Source organism: Mizuhopecten yessoensis, unplaced genomic scaffold (genome assembly GCF_002113885.1).
Source record: "Mizuhopecten yessoensis strain PY_sf001 unplaced genomic scaffold, ASM211388v2 scaffold11173, whole genome shotgun sequence".
NCBI lineage: Eukaryota > Metazoa > Mollusca > Bivalvia > Pectinida > Pectinidae > Mizuhopecten > Mizuhopecten yessoensis.
In genome coordinates, this window is record NW_018408916.1 from 1,766,626 (window position 1) to 1,791,066 (window position 24,441).

Consider the following 24,441-nt stretch of genomic DNA (forward strand, 5'->3'; position numbering starts at 1 on the left):
TTAGATGACCAACATTTTACCTACATTCTCATTGGTTGAAATTTTATCACTTAGATGTCGGTGATTTGTGACAATGACTAGGAGTTACTATATTTAGAAACACCAGGTTGATATACTCCTAATGACGTCATTTCAATATTGTAGCGTCACAATGTTCTCTCTCAGTATCAGTACCTTTCTCTTGACGATTCTATTACGTTCCATCTTGTTTAAGAATATAAAATAATATAATTTCATATCCTATATAATAATCAAGGACTTTTATTTTGGTGAATATGCGGTTATAAGAATCTAACTTCGTCTCGGTCAATATATTCTTTTCAGATTCATACGATGTATAAACACATATTCACCTGGACTAAAGTCCATAATTGATAAATATGATAAATAGTAATAACAGTTAAATAAATGTCGACACTCGCCTATACGTCAAAACTCCCGTATCCGTATATAGAGAAGTGTCTACCCTTCTATGCAGTACATACTTCTGGTTGAATATGAATGTACCGTATAGGTAGGTATCTAGTTGAATAGGAATGTACCGTATAGGCAGGTATCTAGTTGAATACGAATGTACCGTATAGGCAGGCATCTAGTTGAATAGGAATGTACTGTATAGGCAGGCATCTAGTTGAATATGAATGTACCGTATAGGCAGGCATCTAGTTGAATATGAGTGTACCGTATAGACAGGCATCTAGTTGAATATGAAGGTACCGTATAGGCAGGCATCTAGTTGAATATGAATGTACCGTATAGGCAGGCATCTAGTTGAATATTTATGTGTCGCGCGGACGAGCTTTTGACTGACGGACTTTTGGTTGAACGCTTGGCGTGTTTTATCGACCAATTTCAATTTGAATGTTCCTGTAATTAAAGGACCAGTGTCTGGCAATTGAAATAGTTGTTGCCATTTTATATGATAGTCAATTGCTAGGTGGAGTCTATTGTTTTAAAACAAGTGACTTACGAGAAATACGTTTATCCCTTGTCGTAAATGGGTCACAGTAACTACCTTCGTTTCAGAAGGATAAATAGCAAAATCTATTATTTACAAGGACAGCACTGGGATCGATTTGATCACAGTGGAGTGGCCTTACTCTGGGACAAGGTACTATTAACACAATTATTTCAGCTTCGTCAGATGACGGGCGGTTTCGTGTCGTTGGTGAAGCACGTAATTTATGATCTGATCGATACCGTGCACTTTGTGTATCGATACATGTACTAGGTAGAACTTGGTGAATTTGTTTATATCAGTTTTTGCGATCTGTTAATTATGTCCCTGCATGGTTTGTGGACCTGTTTTATATACGGTCTATTTTCATATTAATTTGATTTGCATCAGACACTAAGGTAAGGACATGGCGTTTTCCTAAACAAGTTAACAGTTAGTTGTATGACGAAATCGTCATATCAGTAATGGTAGATACATATGGATACCTCAATAATGGTAAATATGTAAATCTGCAACACATTATTAAATCAGCATCTACTCTGCCATCCTAACTTCGTCCACAAATATCCACTTTGACAATTCAGTCGCTGCTACCGTATATCATTTCGTTTAGTGTTGACATTGATTATCGGAAACTGATACTTTTGTGATAAAAAATCTGCTTTTGCTATATGAAATGTACTTTTTGTAACGTTCAGCATTTCGGTAACCTGTTGTCAGTATCATGTGACCGGTTGGAACGCTATGCTGGGTTCCTTCGGCATGGTAATTTAGTGATATAGCACTATAAAGGCGGCATCAGATCAGCGCTATCGCAAAGAGGCAAACACACCAACATGTCATGCCTCCGTCACACATACACACACGAAGGCACGTCCTTAAATGAACTGAATTGTTTAATGGACATTAAACCCTATACAACCGATTGCAGGCCGAACTTATAACGAAATGTCTACGTTCACTTTCTTGTCCTTTCTTGTCAAACGTTTCTAATATACATGGGGACAAGAATCGCCATGCATAACAACAGGAGTGCGGATCAACGTACTAATCCGAACAGTCATACAAACAAGCAACCAATCGCCAATACAAATGAGTTAGTGTTAACGCATATTAGGAAGTCACCAAGAACAGTCGTGTGTATTAGGGACTTCAGGAAGCCAATCCTGGTTTGGCGTACGATACTTAGAGGAGGCAACTGTTTATCCGTCGGCTATAGTTGATGTTCTCGAATCAGATTACCCCACACCCGCTATATATAGAGCAATTACCGTTTCATCGGTCGTTGGAAAACATGTTCAACTTCGGGACATCGTTTGGAGTTTTGTTAAATGTCTACTTAATGGACGTATCTGTTAATCATTTATTAACACTATCCTATATACATTATACTATATATAACCTGAAACTTTTAAGTTGTATGTACACTTGACACAGTGTCCTGGTTACATCCGAACGCTAAAGTAATTGAAGTTCGTATCTATATCACCCGATTTGGAAATCTGCGTCGGTAAAACGAGTCGTTTACCCGCGAATTTCATGTTATGTAATATCGATCTGGTGCTAAAAGGTCATGTTTCTTGCCATTGATTTTTTGGGAACGACGAAATAAACAATGAAATAAATATCTACAAACTGACATCCTTCAGTAGTTTTAGGACTAAATACTGTGGCAAAGATATTAGACGCCATTGTTATCGGATACTAATCGGCGTGTTCAGAAACGACAAGCAATGGGGAAAACACATTGGTAGCTTTTAAAACGATTGTGGTAATGCACAATATAGTTCGCCTATTTAAGTGTGGAATCAAAGAAACAATACCGCAATCCTCATTAGAACGCTCGTGTATAAAATGATGTAGTTTTCCCGCATGTATTGCGTGAGCTTTGTCTATCAATCCTGACCCGCTGTGTACAACAGGGGGTCAATACTATCACAGTTCAGTCTGAAGGGAGTTATTGCCATCGTTCAATATCGAAACAGTTTTGCAGACGACCCGGTCGCTGGCGTCCTGCTACCCCACACGTACACACGTGCACGTGATTCAACAGTACTGTACTCGTTGGCATCAGGACTCGCAGACTTTGATAAATCACTAGCAAGTACTCCTTTGGGAAAAGTTCAAGAGCATGTCATCGCAAATGAATCTAAACTGCCAATTGTAAAAAAATGCATGCAATACAACTATGTCTTACTAGTGTAAACATAGGCCGTTCACCTTCATATTTAGTCGAAACGACGATGGACACGTTTCCAAGAAGTGCATGCGTGGTTTATAATGTCAATTATATATATGGAGGTCATATCATAACTCAATGTCATGGCTTTCCTAGATTTGCGTTGTTTCGCGTAAAAATATGCGCGTGTAAAATTAGAAAAGGAAGGTTCATACACTGTATCAAATTTACATATATATAATTGACCGGAACACCATGTTTCACTTCCGGTAAACGGAGGAGGTTCATAATGTCTTTTCATCTTTTAATGGTATCTCAATACTTCCTCTTATTCTTTTCCTGTTTCAATCGTTAGGTCCCATATCGTTCCTACTACTGGTGCCGGTGATTAAACTTAAAAGAAGCAAGAATAACACACTGGCTGTAATTAAAATCACTCATGTTTACAATTGATTCCTTGTAATAGAGGATATGTTAGTGATAAACGTATGCATCTGATATCACTCCTGTATTTTTAGAAATTGAAACACATCGACTACGATAGCCCATGATTATAAGGTATTCGCATTTTCAATGGAGATTGTCTCGCGTTACGTAACAACATGGCTGTGGGCGTGGATGCAACAGAGATGCGATAATATACGACTAGTATCATCATTATCTCCTACACAAGGGTTCCCTGTAGGTGACTACTTATCAAAGATTCTCCTCCCAATGTCCTTCAAGGTACATGATGGCTCCGACAAGCGCCTGTGCGATCCGAATGAATCACGTGCCCGGGAGGCCTGCCTCCTAGCGGGTGATCACAGACCACAGTCCTGTCATCTCGGTGCAACATTAATTGCTATTACGAGGTTCGCGCGTGCACAAGAATGTCGAGATAAAACTGTCGTTAACATTAAAGGGGCCGTGCTGTTGCTTCTTCAGATTTCAGGCACACTTTAATAAATATTAAATGCATCACGCCATAGTTACTCTTTGATTGAGACAGCGTTGCAACTTTCATGTTGAACGTTTTGATTGGAGGTGAGTTCAAAGTCCTGACTTGATATTTTCCTGCACAGAACTGCATAAAAAAATACACATGTTGCCCGAAGCTAGCATTTGGTCCATCAACGGCATGCATAGCAGTTGGGTAAAAATGGATAATGAGTTTGGATATTGGAGTCTGTTTAAATTTTGGTACTGTTTTAATGAGGATTACGAACAGACGGATTTGGAACAGAACAGGGGTTACTAGTTGTTTGTCGTGCACAGAACACAATGCACGGTGAATATTGCTTCGTATAGCGATTGGATTGCAATCTTGACGTTTATTGTTTCAGTTGTAACTTCCCACACTAGCCACACCAAAGTATTAAGGCTCTTGTTGGGAGCAGTAAACAATGTTAAAATGTCGAGACCTGTATTTGTATTTTTTTGATAACATTTACCGACATTGTATGGATATGTCGTTACGTAAGTCAGCTCAATGCCTGGCCGCTCCTATCTGCTGAATGAGGCTGTCAAGCACAGTGCAGCCATTTGGTATCGACCTTGGTATCCTTTGCACTATAAAATACTCTAAGCTCTGAGTTCTGGAATTTAATCCTGTTTCGTAACTTAGATTTTACATCATGAGCGTACTAGTTCCCTTGACGGTACTGTGCCTTGGTCCATAACTTTAGTAGCGTTCCGAGTGGTATCGACATTCGATATATGGCAGGCTGACATAAAAATGCCGTTGGGACAACTTTTCATGCTGAAGAACATGAAACAAAATGTCAATCTAAAGCCATTCAGTGATTTGGAAACGAATCTAGATATGTATCTGCTTTTTTAGAATTATGGTTAGTTGTATACTGTTAATCACAATGACTTTACAAAATAATGATTTACAGAATTAAATGTATATGTATACAAACAATGCAGTCAAGCATCGATGTTCATTTCTAAACAGCATAGTTAGCTTCATTGTTTTTAACTAATACATGTAAAGAAAAATCGCACACGTTCACTATAGAGAACGATACAAGACTCCACGCCCACTACCCCATCACTTTTCTTCGAGAAAAGAAGCAAAAAACATTTGTTAATTGACAAATATTTATTTCAAAAAATATAATATTTTGATATTTTAAAGAGGCGTCAAGTCGACCAGGCTTTAACAACTAGATCCACGGACAGCATTCAGTAAACGTAGATAAAAACTGGCGAAGTCAAATTGAATTTTGTTTATGGTTATGTACCTAAAATTGATTGTCAAGAATTTTACAAATCAGTATTGAGGTCGTAAATATTTAAGTCGTTGATCATTTATCAGATTTCCCGAAAAAAATGAAAGATAATTACAGAGCGAGGCTTTGACTATTTTGTCTGTGTAGCATATAAGATGCGGCCATTTGTGAGTACAGACGGGTAGCGGTTTACCAGTTGTATTAACATGCTCGCGAGCTCCCTATTTATCCGAAGTACACTCTACCCTCAAATGGCTGAAACAGTTTAAACCTTAATGTGGTATAAGTAGAATCATGGTCTATTCCTCCTTACGGACCTTACAACAGAGTACAGCAGAATGGGAGATATATTTTAAAGCTTTCCCGATGTGGTAAAAAAACTGTCGTTAAGAAGTGGAATAATGCCTCTTTGACCCGACCCGTCGTCTCGGGGGTGTTGTAGAGTCTAGTGTAGCCAAACACACAGCCAGTCGGTCGTGACACGGCAGGACTACAGACTCCCAAGATGGTCGCCCTGATCCCAATTCCAGACAATAAATAAGAGATTTGGTCCATTATGTCCGTTACAGCTAGCCCCGATCATTTTCTTATTTATCAGGTATTCGTGTCGAAGGCGCCGAACCTTTCCACGAAAGTTCAGTTCTTAGTTTGATAAACCTAGATGTTTATCATGCAATGTTTAATCTAGTTAAGTGCAAACCAATTTTATTGTTGTGATCGTACTCCGCAATAAGAACTAGGGCGATTACTTTCTATTTTGACTTTATAAATATTTTTTTGTAAAATATCTTTATCATAATTAATGAAAGTAAAATTGATATTTTATGACGTGATCAAGCCACATATATCATGAATACTGATAGCGTATTTCTTTGCTTCAGCACGTCGACATAACAATAAATGTCGAGATACGTGAACTTTATTTTAAGCCGAAGATGTTTAATAATGTAACAGAGGCTCTCTATTCCTTGTATTTTGCCAAACTTCTAGTTTAAAATCCGACATAGCACCTGCCATCGATATATATTAAGGTCTTGTTAATCTAAACTCTTTCGCTATTCATGTCTAACCATAAGGAAAAATGTGTTCTTTATTGAAGAAAAAACCCACCAGGAAGGCAATAGATGATAATGTAAATATTTGTTTCGATTAAGTTAATCATTATTGGCAGTATAAACACTCATACAAGAAAATGTGATATGAAATTGTTCCGGAAGTCAAAAACTTATAAAATAGGATTGCATAGTTGCACATGTGAAGTAGATCTTCATGATGAGATCTTGATAACGTGCGATCGGTAAATTACACGGCGCTATAACACGCCGGGGGCGGTGGTAATGAATGGCACTGCCAATTATAAATACGTGATTTCTCATGATATGTGATTACGAAGTCAAAACCAACACTTGAATTTCAGACATGCTTTTCAAGTGTTTGAAATCGTTTGTCATTGAAATGGTACTACAGCGATGTAGACCGCAGAGTTGATTCACACGTGCCCTGCACGTACACACGCTTAGTAATTGGTGTTAGGCCATCATCAGAGTGGTATTGAGGTCCTATGTCTTGAATCAAACCACTTGACATAAGTAGATCAGTTTGGAATGAGACAACATACCAGGATAACAAGATAGAGTGGTATCACTGCACACCGTGTAGGAGGCACGACGTCGATATCCCCGCTATGTGTCTGACGTAGCTTTTTGAGGGGGTTGAACGGCATTCTTTTTGCCAAGGGCTTCGTGTAATATGTACGAAACCGACTTTGGTTCATACCACTATGAATGTATTCACATTTTACAGTCTTTATAGTTATTGCATATCTAATTATCAGCATTCTTTAATCTTAATCGTTCCTCGTCAAAGATATACAGTATGGTGGTAGAGTCTGATTGTTGGTTACTTAGTACTCGAGGTTTGAGTGACGTTGATAGCTACAGTTAGCTCTTCTTAGTAATGGCATGCTTCATAATATTTACAATATACTCGATATTTATTTAAAATTAATCAATACTCTTCCAATTTTTGAAGTTCGTGTAATCAAGGGATATTATTACACCCCCTTATGTTGCAACAGTAGTTTAGACCCATTTTGATTTCCACTTTTAACCCGTGAGTCCTAGAAGGACGCAATTGCTTGATGGTGCAGCGTATTTCATGTTTGACATACTGTATATATTCCCAAGTTTCGTGAATTACAGGTCATCGCTGATATTTCCCTTGGTGTACCTGCAAATCACATGTAATCACTGATATATTGCCCTTTGTTTACCTATAAATTTCAGGTCATCACTGATATATTGCCCTTTGTTTACCTATAAATTACAGGTAATCACTCATAGTTTGCCCTTTGTTTACCCGTTAATTACAGGTAAACATAAAGGTACTGCCCTTCGGTTACCTATGAATCACAGGTAATACAGGTGCATTCATGTGCGTGCCTTAAGTTTTTTCTATCACTTTCGACAGCTACAATACAGTACACATAAATGATATGTTGATGAATTACCCAAGCTTTCAACCATATAATCAACTACAGTTAGAAACGATATCTCTACAGGGAGTTCAAAACGCCTGGCTGCAATTCGCTCAGAAACCTGGCTCATGGTCTACATTAAGTGATATTCTATCGCCCTGGCCATAAAGAACAGCGACGATCAGCAATGTCTGCAATTTGTAGGAGATATCTATCTAGATTTATGGAGCATATGATCTCCTACAAACGTCGGTGGTTCCTATTTAGTTTCGTAAGTATTTGTATTTATTTAGTCGTAAAAAATTAGGAACTGAGTTACTATTTACTTTGTAGCACCACACACTTAACAGTAACCAAATACCGTTGTACTATAAGCACAATCTAGATATTCGAATTTTATGGATTATGAATTTTAACTCTCATAAATTCGTCATAAAACACCTTCTATACTTGACCAAATTGATTCTATATGTCATCTTAAGCCATACTTCATGGTAACCTTTAAATCTCAAAGGGTTCCGATTATGCTAATATTAGGTTCTACGGTTTCGATAATTAAATAGGGAGTAAAATATCATTAAATTATAAGTATGCTATACAATTCATACTGGCAAAAATGTCAATAAAGTAACGGAAACGGTTTATTACTCGAAAACATCACTCTGATACTCCAAAGTAAATTTGATGGAGTATTAAATTTTGTTTAACTACGTATGAAAAGCAGTATGAACTCGTTTTATCTGTAAATGATGTAACACACAAATGCAGACTTTTTAAAAATTGTTATTGTTGAAAGTCCTGTATTTTTTGTGAACATAAGGTGTAACAACCGCAATATATTTTCTTTGTTTTGATTGAAAATATTCTAAAAAAATAAATTATCAAAATATCAATAGATGTATTTCCGCTCCCCGATGAGGATAATACATGTATATTTTCATCTATCCAACAGTCTCTAAGGGAATCATATCGGTTCCCCTAGGTCAATCTTTCACCTTTTGACTCTTTTATGATTTAACGCATAAACTATTATTCCATATAGACTATCTGAATGTGTAATATTTTCATGTATTGTGCTATTTTTGCTTTGATGAGTTTATAAACATTAATACATCCCTGTTGTTATTTATGACAATTAATATATGAAAAAAAACCATTGAGCAACATTTTAGTCAAATGCAAAGCTTGATAAAGTATTCAGACATTATTTTATACAAAACCTGTAAGCAGCAAGTTACAAAGAAATGTTTCTTTTATATAAAATACTTAGTAAAGTTTAAAAAAACCCACATGTTTAAAGACAAATAAGACATATAACAAATATTCCAAAATATCAATATTACTAGCATTGATTGTACTTGATATCGGACGCTACATTCACAAATCTCAGTCAATGTTAACTCAATAATGTTGCCTTTAGGGTTTCCCTCACTTGCCTTGAACGATAACACTGACCCGTGAGAGTGCAAATTATTTGGTTATGTGCCACGAAGAAATTTTTACAACAAAGGGGCTAGTTGTTTTCTTTTTATCAATTCTCCTTTCGCGGGTTAACACGTTTGAGGGTAGCTTTGTTGTCTTATTGATTTTATAGTCAAGTTATCAGATACGTTCTCTGTAATTCTGACACCCGCTATCTGGATATCGTTATGGGGCGACTGATACTACAATTTACCTCACCGAACGCGCCTGTACCGTCAGCACTTCCAGCTATCAGAGTTGTAAACGTCCGGTTAACCCACTACACCCTTTACACAATGCTATCACCCCATTTCTTAAAACAATGACCATCTGACACTTATTATCTTATTAAATTGTTTTATTATGTATCTCCTGGGAACCTGAAATAATAGCCTTCATGCTTAATATATCTTGTGTTCTTTCCCTAAACCCGTCCACGGGGAACAACAGAGTATCTGTGTTAATGGCAGATAAAGTTCTTAGAATCGTGATTCATAGTTAGGCTATCTACTGACCGACTATATTCACACACAAAAAATTGTGCTGATGTTTTTACTCAATAGCGTGAAAATGTAACTTTATCATCTCTAGCATGGGGTTATGACAGTTTTCATTGGTCAATCTGCGTGAATTGCCCTTGAATAATTGAAGCTTACCAGATGCATATACACATCGTACTTTGTTACACCTGTAAAGATAATTTCATTCTTAAAGCTTCATAAATTATCTCACCTTATCGGTAATAAAATACAGTGTACGAATGTATTTTGTCGTATCTTAGTATTATATCAAATCTTCTTCTTGTAAACTATCATTTCGTTGTGTATAGTCTTAAGATAGTTCTGGTTTGCAGGCTTTTCCAAGGTTTTGGAGCGTGTGGGAGGCAACAAACAAATGAACGCCTGTACTACGTGTTCAAATTATATTTCTTTAATTGAGCATATTTGTTTAAAGTCGAGGGGATGGATGTATGTTAAATGTAACGCTGATATTGTAAGTTAAGAATACTTAAACGTTTGGAAATGTTGTTATTGGTTACAGTGGCGGACGACCCAGGGGTGTTGCCCTAGTTACCCAGGCATAACCCTTTTTTCTGTGTCCAAAAATAATCTAGACCAAGGTTTTTGAAGATTTTCCTCTATTTCAAATGGGACTTCTTTCTAATATCAACCATCCCTTGAACTATGTTGTTCTATGTCTTCCCCTTGCCAGCAGTTTGAATGTCTATATATGCCTAAGGATGTTGCCAAAACAAGGAGTCCGCTACTTATACTCTTAACAATAGGGGATTAATCCTCTATTGTCTATATATTAGTAGGGTCTCCAGTCAGGTCAGTGGTCAAGGCTCACCGAACTGACTCTACCTAATCTTAGTGTTCTAATGGCACGGTGTGGTGATCACCCTGTCCGTTGAGAGAGGACTATACCAAACTAAACCTGTATTTTCACCTGTGGTTTCATTTACACATGATCACCAAGATTCAAGATTTCAAGATTTTTATTTCACTCAGACACACATAATATGTGTAACAAGAGGTCATGTATATATAACATAGTTTGAGTGCATGACAGGCAAACATTCTATATCATTGCATGGTACATAATTATATATATACGTGTAGTTGCATACAAATAAGTCAGTGTTCAACTTATATAAAATGTCACTAGCAAACCAAAGAAAAACTTTTAGAATAGAGACACTAAAGTACTTTTGTTAATTTTTGAACAAATAAGCTTACACCTACTTAATGTGCACTGGTTAAAACCAGTGTACCAGACTCTGGCAATAACTAAAAAGATCAAGAGATTTTTCACCCAAACGTCCCAGAGTTAAAACCCCCACAACATATATAAACTAAAGACAAAGGGAGGGTAATAAAAAGGGTGGGGTGTAACCCCTATGTACCTGCAGAGGAGAGAACAGAATTGACATCAAATTTCAACCTACAGGTAAGTCTCATTTAATTTAACAATTCTGTTCTCTACTCTGTCGGTACTAGGGGTCACATGAGATGTTCAAAGAGAGTGTTTCCGAACGGGTAAGATAGAACCAGAAAAACAGAAAAACGACAAAAACACAGAAAACCAATTTAACCTGTGTAATAAAGTCAACACATAATACATCTACATGTATGTTAAACAAACGAGATATCGACTGCACAGTCGCATAAAGTTGTAAACAGTTCTTGTCGCTCCATAATGAATGAAACACAAGTAAATGTATACCATGCAGTGTCCATATTAAATGTTTTAGGTCTAGGATAGAGTTATTACAGTTTTCACACGATAATAAGGTATATACACTATATACATTACATTAAACTGTTCCTTGCAGTACTGTCACTGAGCAATATCTATGGGGCAGGGACACTCTCACTTGGTAACAGTCCTGCGTGTTGTACCAATGGTTTGTTATAAAAACATCCAAAAACACTAGTGGAATCCATCCTGCTGTTTTCAGAATAGTTGGAATGGGGACATGACCCCTTGATGCTGCTGAGGTGGCTGCAGCACGAGTGCTGTGTGGGGTGAAGATAGTCATATCAACCCCTGCACTACCAAGGACACATCTGATCCACACTGCTCGATGTGGTTCCTAGTAACTTATGAAAAGTTTAGTAGTGTCTTTGCGTATCGTCCTGGTTCTTTCTATGTAAATAGAAAGTGTGTGGACTATACACAGCTCCTGTTCCGCAAAGGCTGGCAAAAGTAGCTCTGCCTGGTGAAAACCAGGTCTGGTTTGTTTTAATACATCCCCGAATCGGATTTTAACACTGTCTCTAGTTAATGTCACATTTCGTTTACCACTAAATGCAATGCCTGTGTCCTCTGTGCTGAAAGCAATGCCAACAACACCACTGTTTTCATAGACAGCATTTTCAGTGTAGCATCCTTAACAATTATACTTTTTATATGTTCCAATACAATCTGAGGATCCCAAATCACCTGTTTTTTTCGTAATGCTGGTCTTGGTGGTCTTAGTTGAAACACACCCTTCACAAATCTTTTAATAATCGGTAATTTACCGCATGGTTGTCCATTTATAGAAATGAAGGATGACAGTGCACACCTCACAGTATTAAGTGTGCTGTACCCTGCCCCTTTGTGATATGCTTCTGTCATAAAGTCTAAAAAAGTTCCCACAGGGGGTGAAAAGGGATCGATACTCCGTCCACCTGCGTAGTCCATCCATTTGGCAATGTATACATCATATTGTCTTTTAGTTGTACTTCGCCATGACGACATGATGATGTCTTCAGTCGCTGCCGAAAGTTGGTAGCTTTGAATCGATTTGCGGAAAGCCGACAGGCCAGTAGACGGGTCCTGGGAAGATCTGTGATTTTCTTCGACGGATGAGACAATATCCGATGATCCCTGGGTAAAACAAAATACAATCAACAAGGTGTTTTGTTAGTTTTGAAAACCATGATTGAGTAGGCCAATGTGGCACTACCAATGTTACATCTGGCGTATTGACGCTACCTTTTAACAATTTCATAATAAAAATTGTGAACATTCCTTTCCTTTTATGTTGGTTTGGACTTGTGTAAAAATAGGCCGGAATATGTTTTTCCCGTATTTTGACTAAAGTGTCGTTATTACAAGTATATAAATAATGAAACTCGTCCCCAATACCAGTATTACAAAGTGGGCATATTCTGTCCTGTCTTTGAATTCCCACCCACCTTCCTGTTTCTACTGGAAGCTTAATATTTGAAGTTCTAAATTTGCAGATAGTTTTCCTATCTTTTGCGTTTAATCTTATCACATAGTCTTCTTAACCAAAGCGATATTTAAATGTAGAGTACAATCGTCCTCTGGATGAGGTGTCAATTTTATTAAACCAGGATTGAATAAACTGATCGTGTAAATTATGTATAATTGCAGCTTTTAAATAAGCAATATCGGGCAGACAGGTGACCACGAGTGATTTATCATACCAGTTAAAAAATATAAATTTCAAAAATTTCAAAGACATTAAAGCACCCTCCTTAGCATCAATTTTACCAGGTGCATAATAATCAATGTTAGCATAAAAGCCTGGCATGTTTATCCTGTTCATAAGGTGTTGCCCATGTACATATGTATGCGAACACAATAAAAGACAAACAGTTAAATCATAATTCATAATTATGACAAAATAAATCAATATTCAATTGCCAAAATGCTCGCCTAAACTACATGCACATGAAGGGCATGACACAAACATCAACATTTTAACCAAAAACCTACATTTTTACCATTGTTCAAGAGAGTTTCGGCCATCATAAAATATTCATACTCTATGTTATAAAATATAACCTGGAATAATGCCGCAAACTCAGAAAACTATTCTATGCCTCACTCGATCTGTTTGTCAATGGAAATAATGTCCCATAAATTCTTGCTTTCTACGCACGACAGTGCTTGAAATAGTTTAGCATTACATCTTCAGAAAAAAAAATCGGCTCGCTTGCTCGGACTAATTGTCACAATCTCAGAAATAATAAAGTTCTATTTATTTGTTGGTGCCAGAAAGTAGTATACATGTATAACCGACATGACAATTCTAATTTATTATTTAATTAATTTAATTTTTTGTTTGCAAAAATCTGTCTTTTTCTGAGTTCAAAAATTTGGGCAACACCCAAAATTAATTCCAGTGTCAAAGCCCCCTCCCCTCCTCTGGGCTCTTAACATATTATATACAACTTTGACGTTGATTCTAAACATAAGCTTATACATGTGTATAGCACTCACAGCTATTGATTACTACATTTAATACAAATTGCTTTATATCAAATGTAGTTATACATCACCTCAATCTTTGTAGAAAGAGGCAAAGCCATTTTGGAAGTTGGGTTGCTTGACAACCATTTATGTCTAGACGTGACCGTAGCTTTGGTTGTGTAATCCTGGGTCTGCTGTCGCATCACACGCCTCTCAAGCCTCTCAAAGTGATTGATTGTCTGCACCCTTGTGTATCTCTAATACAGCCTAAGCCACTTTCACGTTATCTGTTTAACAGTACGTCTCTGCCAATTATTGGTCTCCGTTTCATTTTCTTCAACCTTAACGTAAAACGAATCGTCAGGTATAGAAAGAATTGTATAAACGTCTTGACAGAAATTCAATTCTTAAAATGTTATGGCGTCTGGGCAGACTTTCTACTTCTAATGAAACTTCTACCACAGACAAGAAAAGAAACAAGTATAAGTTTTACATGAACCTTTCGCAAGCAATGTATTGTAGAAAGAATGATCAGTTAGATTGAGAGATTACAGCTTACTGTAAAAGTACTTCTTTTAGCGGTATCTTTATTTCGGCTTCTTCGTTAAAGTGCTAAGAGTAAACGTACATAGGTACAAATGTTCAGAAGAAAATCTGCGTATGTAGAAACGGTGCGCTGATATATTATTCTTTTAATAGAAAGGACGTTCCCTTGAATTATTAGTGCGCTAATATAAACACTTTTTCAGTACATTGCTAGTTATGTTTATTTTGAAAAAACATCCATACTTAACAACCTACCTGGAATTTAATCGAAGATGTATGGTATGTCTGACATGAAGCAAGCCAACCAAGATCACCTATCTTATCATAGGTCGTAGACGATATCTGTGACACGCTCATATACTCCAGATTACGGGGACATAGGATCAGGACACGCCCTTATAAATAGTTGGAACATTTGGAATGAATAAAAATATCATAATCTTCTTGCTGGAATGAAGTCAAAGGAACGGATGGAATGTTTACCATTTATTACGCATCGAAATTGAAAGTAATAATGTTGGGAAAATACCACTTCAGGCGTTCAAGAGTAGGGATGAAGTCTTGATGCTAATTGACGTACCGATCTATTTCACTTAACGATAATTACACATGTCCTTTAAATGGTACACAGACGCAATACACTAGTAACCTTCCGTAGAATTATACCTCTTCTGTAGTGTGCACTGTGATTAGCATTTATGTAAAAAAAAAATTCAAAAGACTTATCATAAGTTGCAATGCATAGCATATCCTATGTAGATGAAGTGTTCCACTTAGAGAACCACAAGATGGAACGCTTGCTTCAAAACCTGTAAATCCAAGAACAAAATTTACTTATATTTGAAAGGTTTCAAATAACGTTTTTGACATGACGAACTTAATTAATCACCAAGCAGCATTAGAGAGTAGCTATATTATTGTGTAATGTATATACTTTGTAAGATAATTACTGGTAAGAATCGTTTTATGTTCGTTTCATATATAAAAATACAAACAAATTGCTTTTTATAAATAATAGATAAGTGGCCAAATGCACATGTTTTAATTATGCAGTTGGTGTTGAGAAATGAAATGTGGGGATTTTAAAATGTCTGGGCTATAATAAAAGAGTTTAGAAGTAAGGAGAGGAGCCACGATCCAACAACACAGCCCTGTCTCGGCAATAAAGATGAGACACTCCACTGTCCAAGGATGGGAAATTAATACTTGAAGCGCACTGGATAGCACTCTTTAACGATCAAAACTGTTCCTGGTAAAACAAATCCCAAATTGCTCTTTAAACCACGGACAGATATGCAATATGCACGTTACACGAATATTTCAGTATGGCATACTATGATTTAATCTTTTAGGAGTTTGGTTTGGAGATTTTCTAAAAATAAATAACATATTACTATGAAAGATTTGATATAAATTCCATTTTTTTTAAAAAAAACATTAGTATTTACTTTGTCGATCTTATTCTTTTAAATAAAAGTGAGCCCGAGATAAGTAAGAGAACTTGATTGCTTTGTACCACAACGTGATCATATGAGGCGACTAACTTTAGTTCCTGTTCAGAATCTGGGTCGTCTTTACATATTTTGTCCTTCCTCTAATATGTAACAATATTCTTTCTGTGTTCTTATGCTTTCTTTACACTTTTGCGATCCATTTTTATGATGCCTAGCCTTATTCTAGTCGTCATATAATCTATATGACCTCAACGTTCCAACGATGTTAAAATCTCAGGCAAATGATCAACACTTGCGATTTCAAGAGAAACAACTTTCAGGTGATTTAATTATCCGCTCAATAATGTTGCATGTCCAATGGAAACAGGCATCGTATGGAAATCATCCCGGTGGTACACGTTATTGAGAAAAACAGATGTAATCGTAATGTACACCGATGGAGGGAAAGCATCACAGAAGACCCTTTGTATAGTGGTTTGTGGAGTAACACGCTGTAGATATATTGTAACAAAACCAAACAATGCATACATACATGTCAAAACATAAGATAAACTTCCATACCCTAACCTTCAGTATTTTTTAAACTTGTGTTGTTGTACTTACTGCTTTCGATGAGTGAAACAGTCTGCTATTCTGCTACATATATCTATAGCCACACATATTGATGTGAAAAGATATTTTGCACAAAATAGTTTGGGTTTGTTTTTCAAGTCATCAGGTACATATTAGAATATTGAAGAAGAATCTCATCTATGATGGAGTTTTAATGAAACAAACAGAGCACTAATTGACAGAGAGTATACATGTGTTTCACAATATAATGATGTAGTTATTTCATCTCAATTTTGCGGTTATAGCATTGAGTTCAGAACGATGTGTTACAATAGCAACGACGCTATATTACAAACGTTACACAGTTATGTTAAGGTCATAGGAGTGTATTGATAAACGGAAATAGGAAGTACATTCCTAGTTGAAAATCGAATGTAGGGAGACAGTATCACAAATTACACATATTCTAATGTTTAATATTAAACTGATGAATATTATATGTTTATTATTGACAGAACAGTGTGTTCTCTCAATATTAAAATATTTCAAAGCAATCCAGGCATTAATTCAGGTTTTTTTTTATCAATGAGTCACATCTGTCTATTTTTCTGTACTTCAGGAAACCGACTACCTATTTCACTACTGTGAAGTTTTTCAAGAACGATAACTCTTGCATGCAATTACTATATGTATATGATTTTATTATAAAATGTCAATTTTTAATCGTTTATAGAGAATTAATTTTACACAATTTCAGCATTTATTAAATTGATATACATTAATGCGATACTTATCTATGTCAGTATCATTTTTATTGACATTATTTTGCAAAAAAATCACTCCTTTTTACATAAATTTCCATTTAAAATCCTTAAAAATCTGACAACCTATATTTTTTTCGAAGCAATATACATGTAACTACAAAATTTGAAGAAATTCTACTGAGAAACGGTGACACAATCATATTACCTTAATTGAGTTCAAAACCCTATAATCATATGTACTTGCTTACATCTTTAAACTAAATTTGCTTGAGACCAGAGAGACGGAACATAATTATAGTAAATACAAAATTAAAAAAAAAAAAAAAACGTAAATGTTGAATAATACATTGAACTGTTTTGACATGATACATTGAAATGTTTTGACATGATTGCTCAAATATCCAAATGAGCGACAAAGGCCCTCTGGGTTTCTTATTTTATGTAGGGTATCCACGATTTTATCTGAACAACTTTAAAACACATAAGAAAATACCTTTGGATATTTCATATGAAACTGATTGCTCGTTTTGACACTACTGTCTGTTGTATAGATACAGAATTCTTATTAGTTTACCCGTTTGTATATTGCAGGTATTTGCTATTGTTAGCCTTCCTTGTCCTGGCGCACAAAGGGTCCCTAGGATTTCCGTACTTCAAGGAACGCATTCCGAACGGCGGGCAAGTCCCTAGTCCATGTAATCCAATGGAAATTTGGAAGGGTGTAGGACACAAAAGTTCGGATGGCGGTGACGACCGGAACCCATTTGGGTTGGACTTCCTGAGACACGGAAAGGTAAGTTTGTCATTGTGAACCATGCTGCTCAGGAAAGTGACAACAGTGATATCTGTTGAAATCAAGGTGTTCCATTTTGAAAAGAGCATTTACAAAACTGAATTTCAGAAAGCAATTTTGATATCACTTATTGATCATAGGTCAAAACCGTTATATTATTGAATATAAACCAATGCGAACAATACATTTGGTGTTTGCATGGCATTTTCATCATGGTTCTAGTAGTGTTGTTTCTCTGAATAGACCTGCTTCAGTGTCAACCTTGTACACCCTCATCGGACAGAATACAGTTTTCGTGTTCACCTTGACATTTTGCTTAAATTTGTTCCGTATGGAATCCTTCCCTACCACCATGCCTTACACAGTCTATTTCAATGATAGTACGGAAGCAAATTCGATAAGAAAACCCACGTCAGGGGAATAACAATGGAGCCAAGCCTCCCCACATTTTAGTTCCCGTACGACTAGTACTTGTAGGAATTTAATCAGTAACAAAAGAATGTGTACTATGAATACCGAAACCCACATTGTTTGTGACCGTCAGCTTAACATGTCTTTTATTCTCGAAATTCGATCGAAGTTTCATTTCCTGAAGTCAACAACACATACCACACCGCAAACGTTTTTAATCATCTTATGATTATTGATAATGATATCTGAACTTGTGGAACAAGGTCAGTTTTGGGACTGACGCTTATCTAATTATTGACTATTTCATAGAGGGGTTTATTTAAAATTTCATTGGATGGAAGGTGAAGGGGAAGAAATAGGAAAAACGACAAGTGTAGAAGGAAGGTTTTGAAAGGGAACAATTATGGAGAGAACTCGAAGTCTTGACTGCCTAAGGGACGGAACACACACATACATCCATGTTGAATTCCAATATGGCATAACACTTATATGCAAATGCTGACAAGCAGTTGTAATGTGGTACCTCTTTAAGGCCCTGTCTCGGCGAACAGAGCAAAACCAATGACAAAACCGGGCAAATTTAAGATCGCATGTAAGTCATGTAAGACCACACACTCACGCGTGATGTTATAAACAGCCTGTGACATTACGTCAAGCAAACCACGTGTAATTAGAGGTTATGTAATCAAATGTCAAACTGGTTTGTAAGGTTTGCTCTGGAAGGCATCTTACTGTCACTTCATCGTAGCATGTGTCGTGTCAAGCTCTCTCATTTTCCCATCTTCCATACTGAAGCATAGAAATTATTAACTTCGTGTCAAATTTGATGTATGAGTTTTGATTGATTTTTGTTTTAAAGTTGTTAATTCTGAATAATAATGTTTAGATGTCAAAGGCTTCACAAAATGCAACCTGACAATACAAATTAGTGTTCATGGAGTCTCTGTATCACCTCACCATATCCCAATAATAGATATACAGTATATCAAGCATCAAAACGCAAATTAAACATTTTCAGTTCAAAAATGTATGTTACATCAAATGAAATATTGTTCTTCAAGGCATTATAATTATTATACCACTCTGATTTCGTCATTTTCATTGATGGTTTACATAAAGATCAGTTAGATCAATTTAATCATATATATATTTTTATTTTTTTTTAAATATTTGAGTCATTTTCTTTCAATTAACGAAGATAAAACATCAAATCATAAAAAAAAGTATAAAATATAATATACATACAAACCTATGAATAAAGAAATTGAGTATATCTATATAATGAAGAATCATCTAAGTACAAATGTATTTATAGAGCATCAAAATATAAAAAAATGAATCTGTAAAATGAAACAGCGAGTATCAAAGTATAGAACAGATTCATCTATGTACGTTCTGTGTATCTGTGTATCTTCTCGTCATGTTAAGTTCCAACCTTCATTGTTCTTGACATGACACATATGGTGAATGGTCATATCAGCTGGCCTACAACACACTCTATGTCACACCAACCCTTTTGAATGTCATCAAACGAAGACTAAGGCGTTAGGTCTTACAGAATTAAGATAGATATATTGCATCTTCCATTGGATAACTCAATGATTCTATATTAAAACTTGAAGGCATCAGAAATCAGAAACGTCAGCGGAATCTGATTAATATCAGCCAGGAACAATAAAGACAACCTAGGCAATCTGTAATTGAAAAATCACACCAGTGCTTAGCAAGTGGAGATCCAGCTGTCTGGGTGATTGGTAACAAATTACCGGTGACGACCTGGTAGATTAGCTCTAGAGATGTTGTGACAGGCATCGACCCACCGGCTTAGCGGCCTTAACATGTTCCAATATCATTAAGTGTTTATGTATATTGTATGATTTTTAAGAAATCCGAAGTCGGTATAAAACAGTATCCTAATTGAGACTGAAGAAAGGCAGAGGCCTGTTATTTTTCAAAAAAAGTGCAAAATCCTATGGAAATTGTTTAAGTCGGTATTTAATCCACTTCAGAAGTAAAACCGATATTGAAGGGTGAAGATTTTGAGTTTTCTTCAGTTTCATCCAACCGACCCCATTATATAAAAGAGTTTATCTAACCGAGGATCAAGACACAATTGAAATGTCAAACTTACATTTCATTTTAAAAAGATTACACCTTGTTCAATGTCGATTGAGGATTATACTTAATTTCAATACAAGTTTTGAATTGATTATTTCATTATTCAAATGCAATTAGACTAAATTCAGCTCAATTAAGATTAACTCAAATGAAATTAGATATATGATGTGTAGAGGCCATTTTATTGATATCTTACATTGATTCATCTGCGTGGATTATGTGTGGATATCAAATTACTCACATTTACAGAGACGCTGTGGTTGAGGAATTATGTCGTCACGATATCGCAAATAGTTTTAGACATGTGTCTAAAGTATGTTATTGTTCGTTTTGCGAATTGCAATGATTCCGAATTCGCAAAACTGAAAGTCATTTGAAACATTTAAAACCAAATGTATCTTCACAGTTATTAAATAATACATAAATTGAAAATGTAATCAGAAATCGAATGGCGCCACATCTGATGCAGGATACAATCAATTGTTTCGATTCTTGATATTTTTTCCCTCAACCTTGGGATTGTTATCGAAGTGGTCCTTAGTAGTTGGTTCAGTCTCCGTTTTGAAGGATGTATGGTGATTTCCCTTCTTGTTTGGAGTGTTTTTGGTTCCTGTTGTGGTCTTTCCTCACAAACCTGTACACTTTGTATCTCCTTTGTTTACATGACGATGCTTTCTATTTGACCTGCAATTGCAAATTTAATTATTTATTAGTTTCGGTAAATGACGATGGTAACATGCATGGCTTGATAAAATTCTATTCGCTGCCTGCAAAGAAAAACAACAAAAATCTTTGTATTCAATTTGATGTAATTTATATGCTGAATGATATGGGGAATGAACTTCAAGCTGTGAGAAGAGCTGGAAAATGTAGATTTCTGTAGCGGTTTTCTCTTTACACAAATAATTTAGATACTAGTTGAAGGTTGATTTAACAGTTGTTAACACGGGACTAATTCATAAGCATAGTTACACTTTCATGTGGCAGCGGGTTTGGTAATTAAGGTTGTTTTTCATGCCGGGAACTGGACGTATACTAATCTGAAACAGGTTGCGGAACGGCACTAAATATCCGTTCGGAATTGTTTGGGCAGTTACCCGGGACATATCTACATTTATTGCCGTAATATATGTCAGCTCACGTTATGATAACGCTGATCTGCTTAATTTATCCTGGTGGCAAAAAGTTTTATTTATGTACAAAGGTAACTTTTTATTTCGTTACTTTATGTCCGTCGCGTCAGTAAGCATATATCGGACATATTTTTATCTATGTCTCCTTGCTGATGATGAAGTACGTGTCATTGACAGAATGCGGATTTTTGCACCCGTAGTTTTCATATTTAAGCGAATGATGTGGGTAGGTTCCTCCAAAAGATTATTGGAAAAAAAATCAACTTATGTGCCTGCATTATGGTTGAATACCAAATAAGGTGAAATGATTTGGGAAAAATAATAATTACGAAGGTCGAAATCTAAATAGTTTGTTTAAATTGATTTCCCCCTCAGAACATTTATCATTCAAAACATTTACAATATGCAGTGAGTACACTTATTGCATAACACATTAGCCATGTGATAAGAAGTTGTCTATGCTCAACGTTTTGTCCTGTTTGAAGTTACTGTATTAACGGGCAAATGACATTAATTATCTATCGATCTCATATATTATTTAGTGAAACGCAATTTCTCATTTACTGGCGTTTTACTGATTGATTGATTGATTGATTGATTAATTGATTATATATGTTCAACTCATTTTCACAATTATTATGTACATGTAACTTGTACTACGCTCGCCAAGTCATCGCAAAAAATACCACAAAAAACAACACATACAAGTATTTGAAAATTTGAAACAAATAAATGTTTGGGGGAACAGTTTTTTAAGAAATATGTTAAATTCAATCTGAAATTTACTTGAAATTTCCTGAAATATTTAAGCAACAACAGCAAAGATATGTTTTACTTTTGGAAGTGTTTTTGGACAATATTCAATATAATTACTTGTAAACATATAGGGACTAAACTATAGTTGTGAGTCGTGGCTTTCAATATTAATGCGCAGTTTATTGATCTACTTCAGTTTCATTGCCGTTTATACAACATAAGTATTGGATCGGAACTCGAAACGAATCAAGGACAACATCAACCAAGGGACTTAAAAACAATACGTCAAGCATGCATAATCCATATCAGATAACAGTCAGCACCAATACCGTGAAAAATTTAAATACATTGCGAGTATGTACCTTTTCGACTGAGCTTCCAAATACAAATAAGATCACGCCGATTTTAATTCGTAGCAAGAAATAAGTGCAGATCGAGTTATCTTTTGTTTAAATGGATAAATCTACAATCGTGATATTTGAAAAATATTTCTACTTTTGATCGGCTCTTATCGCTTATAACCGTAATTGTACATACATTTTAAACATTTTTAACCTTTTTTATACATGTATATACGATATATTGAACTAATTAGTATAAAGTATTCGTCAATCCAAGTTATGTTACCTATATAGGTATGTCTCATTCCTAGGTAAAGGTCTGTCCTCAAAGAAGAAAACGGAAAGTCAGAATGGATGGTGTTGTTTCAATATTGTTAAATATTGTGTTTCGTTAAAGATGCATCTAAAAGATACTGGAAATGTGTTTGGTGAAGACATATAATGATCTTTAAATCTATTTCTAGACTTTTCTCTGATAATATCTAAATCCTGCATTTAGAGCATGGCTCATAATATCCATCAAACATTGATTTTCTTTATTAAATATGCATCTATAACAAATGAAATTAACTTGCAATTTTAATCGCCTACGCTTGCGTGCTGCATCTTTATTACTTCATATGCCTTTCAATTTCTCCATAGAAAGATTTTTGCAATTTTCAAACATTAATGTATCATTGTGCAACTTATAATTTAATTTCCCTTCACCAAAGGGTATTTAAATTCGCATGATGGTCCTTCGCTAAATTGATTTTGATCAATACAGTTATTTCTGACGTTCCTCGATGGTGAAGTTAATTCAAGCCATACCAGACTGAATCAGTCTTTATTAAGGAAATAGCTTCATCGGGAAATTATAATCTAATACGACTTAATGAAACAAAAGTTCTTTCCCCTCTTAACATACGGAAGTCTGGCTCCTTGACAAAGGCAGTTGATATTACCGCTAATGTTAACAGCAAACGTAACATATGATTTTCACATCACGATATGCTGCGAGTTGCAAAATGTTCATAAACATCGATTCTTCTTATATGCTTTACACATTAGGTTAATCATCGTCGTTTCTAGACAGTGATGTAATTGTTGAGTTGATCAACTCCTTTATATGTTAAAATGTGTGTTATGTTTAATTAGGGTTTTTGTGTAGTCACTGTTCAAAACACACAAAGACAAACTCTCAACTAAAAAACGGTGCAAAAAGGTTCCAAATAGGAATGAGGAGACAAAAAAATCAAAGAAAATGGAATAGAAAACTCCCTTAAAACCCCGATATACTTGTTCAAATAGACCGTTGATTGTGTCGAGTGAAATATGTATCACTTATACTGACGGGACGAAAATATTCCTGTTAACCGAATAGAGCGTGCTCAATAAAATGTTTTGGGAAATAAACGATATTTTTGGCTTTATATTTCATAAGAGGTACCAGCGCTGTACAGCTTAAAAGTTGTTTGTAAAGGAACAGAATTTTCTAACATATTACTGAAAGTGTCGTTACCGTAATGGCGCTTAAACTCTACCGAGTCCAGGTAGACGTACGTCTTTGAAGATAAGGAAGAGTTTCAAGTTA

At 35.6% G+C, this 24,441-nt stretch overlaps 1 protein-coding gene across 1 annotated transcript in view; it reads left to right on the forward strand.

Annotated features, from left to right (window-relative positions):
• Positions 1 to 24,441, forward strand: part of LOC110467403 — a 60,304-nt gene that overhangs the window by 3,903 nt on the left and 31,960 nt on the right. The window contains exon 2 of the mRNA XM_021524548.1: positions 17,908 to 18,109. Coding sequence (XP_021380223.1) covers positions 17,908 to 18,109 — 202 coding nt within the window. The remainder of the gene's footprint in view (positions 1 to 17,907; positions 18,110 to 24,441) is intronic.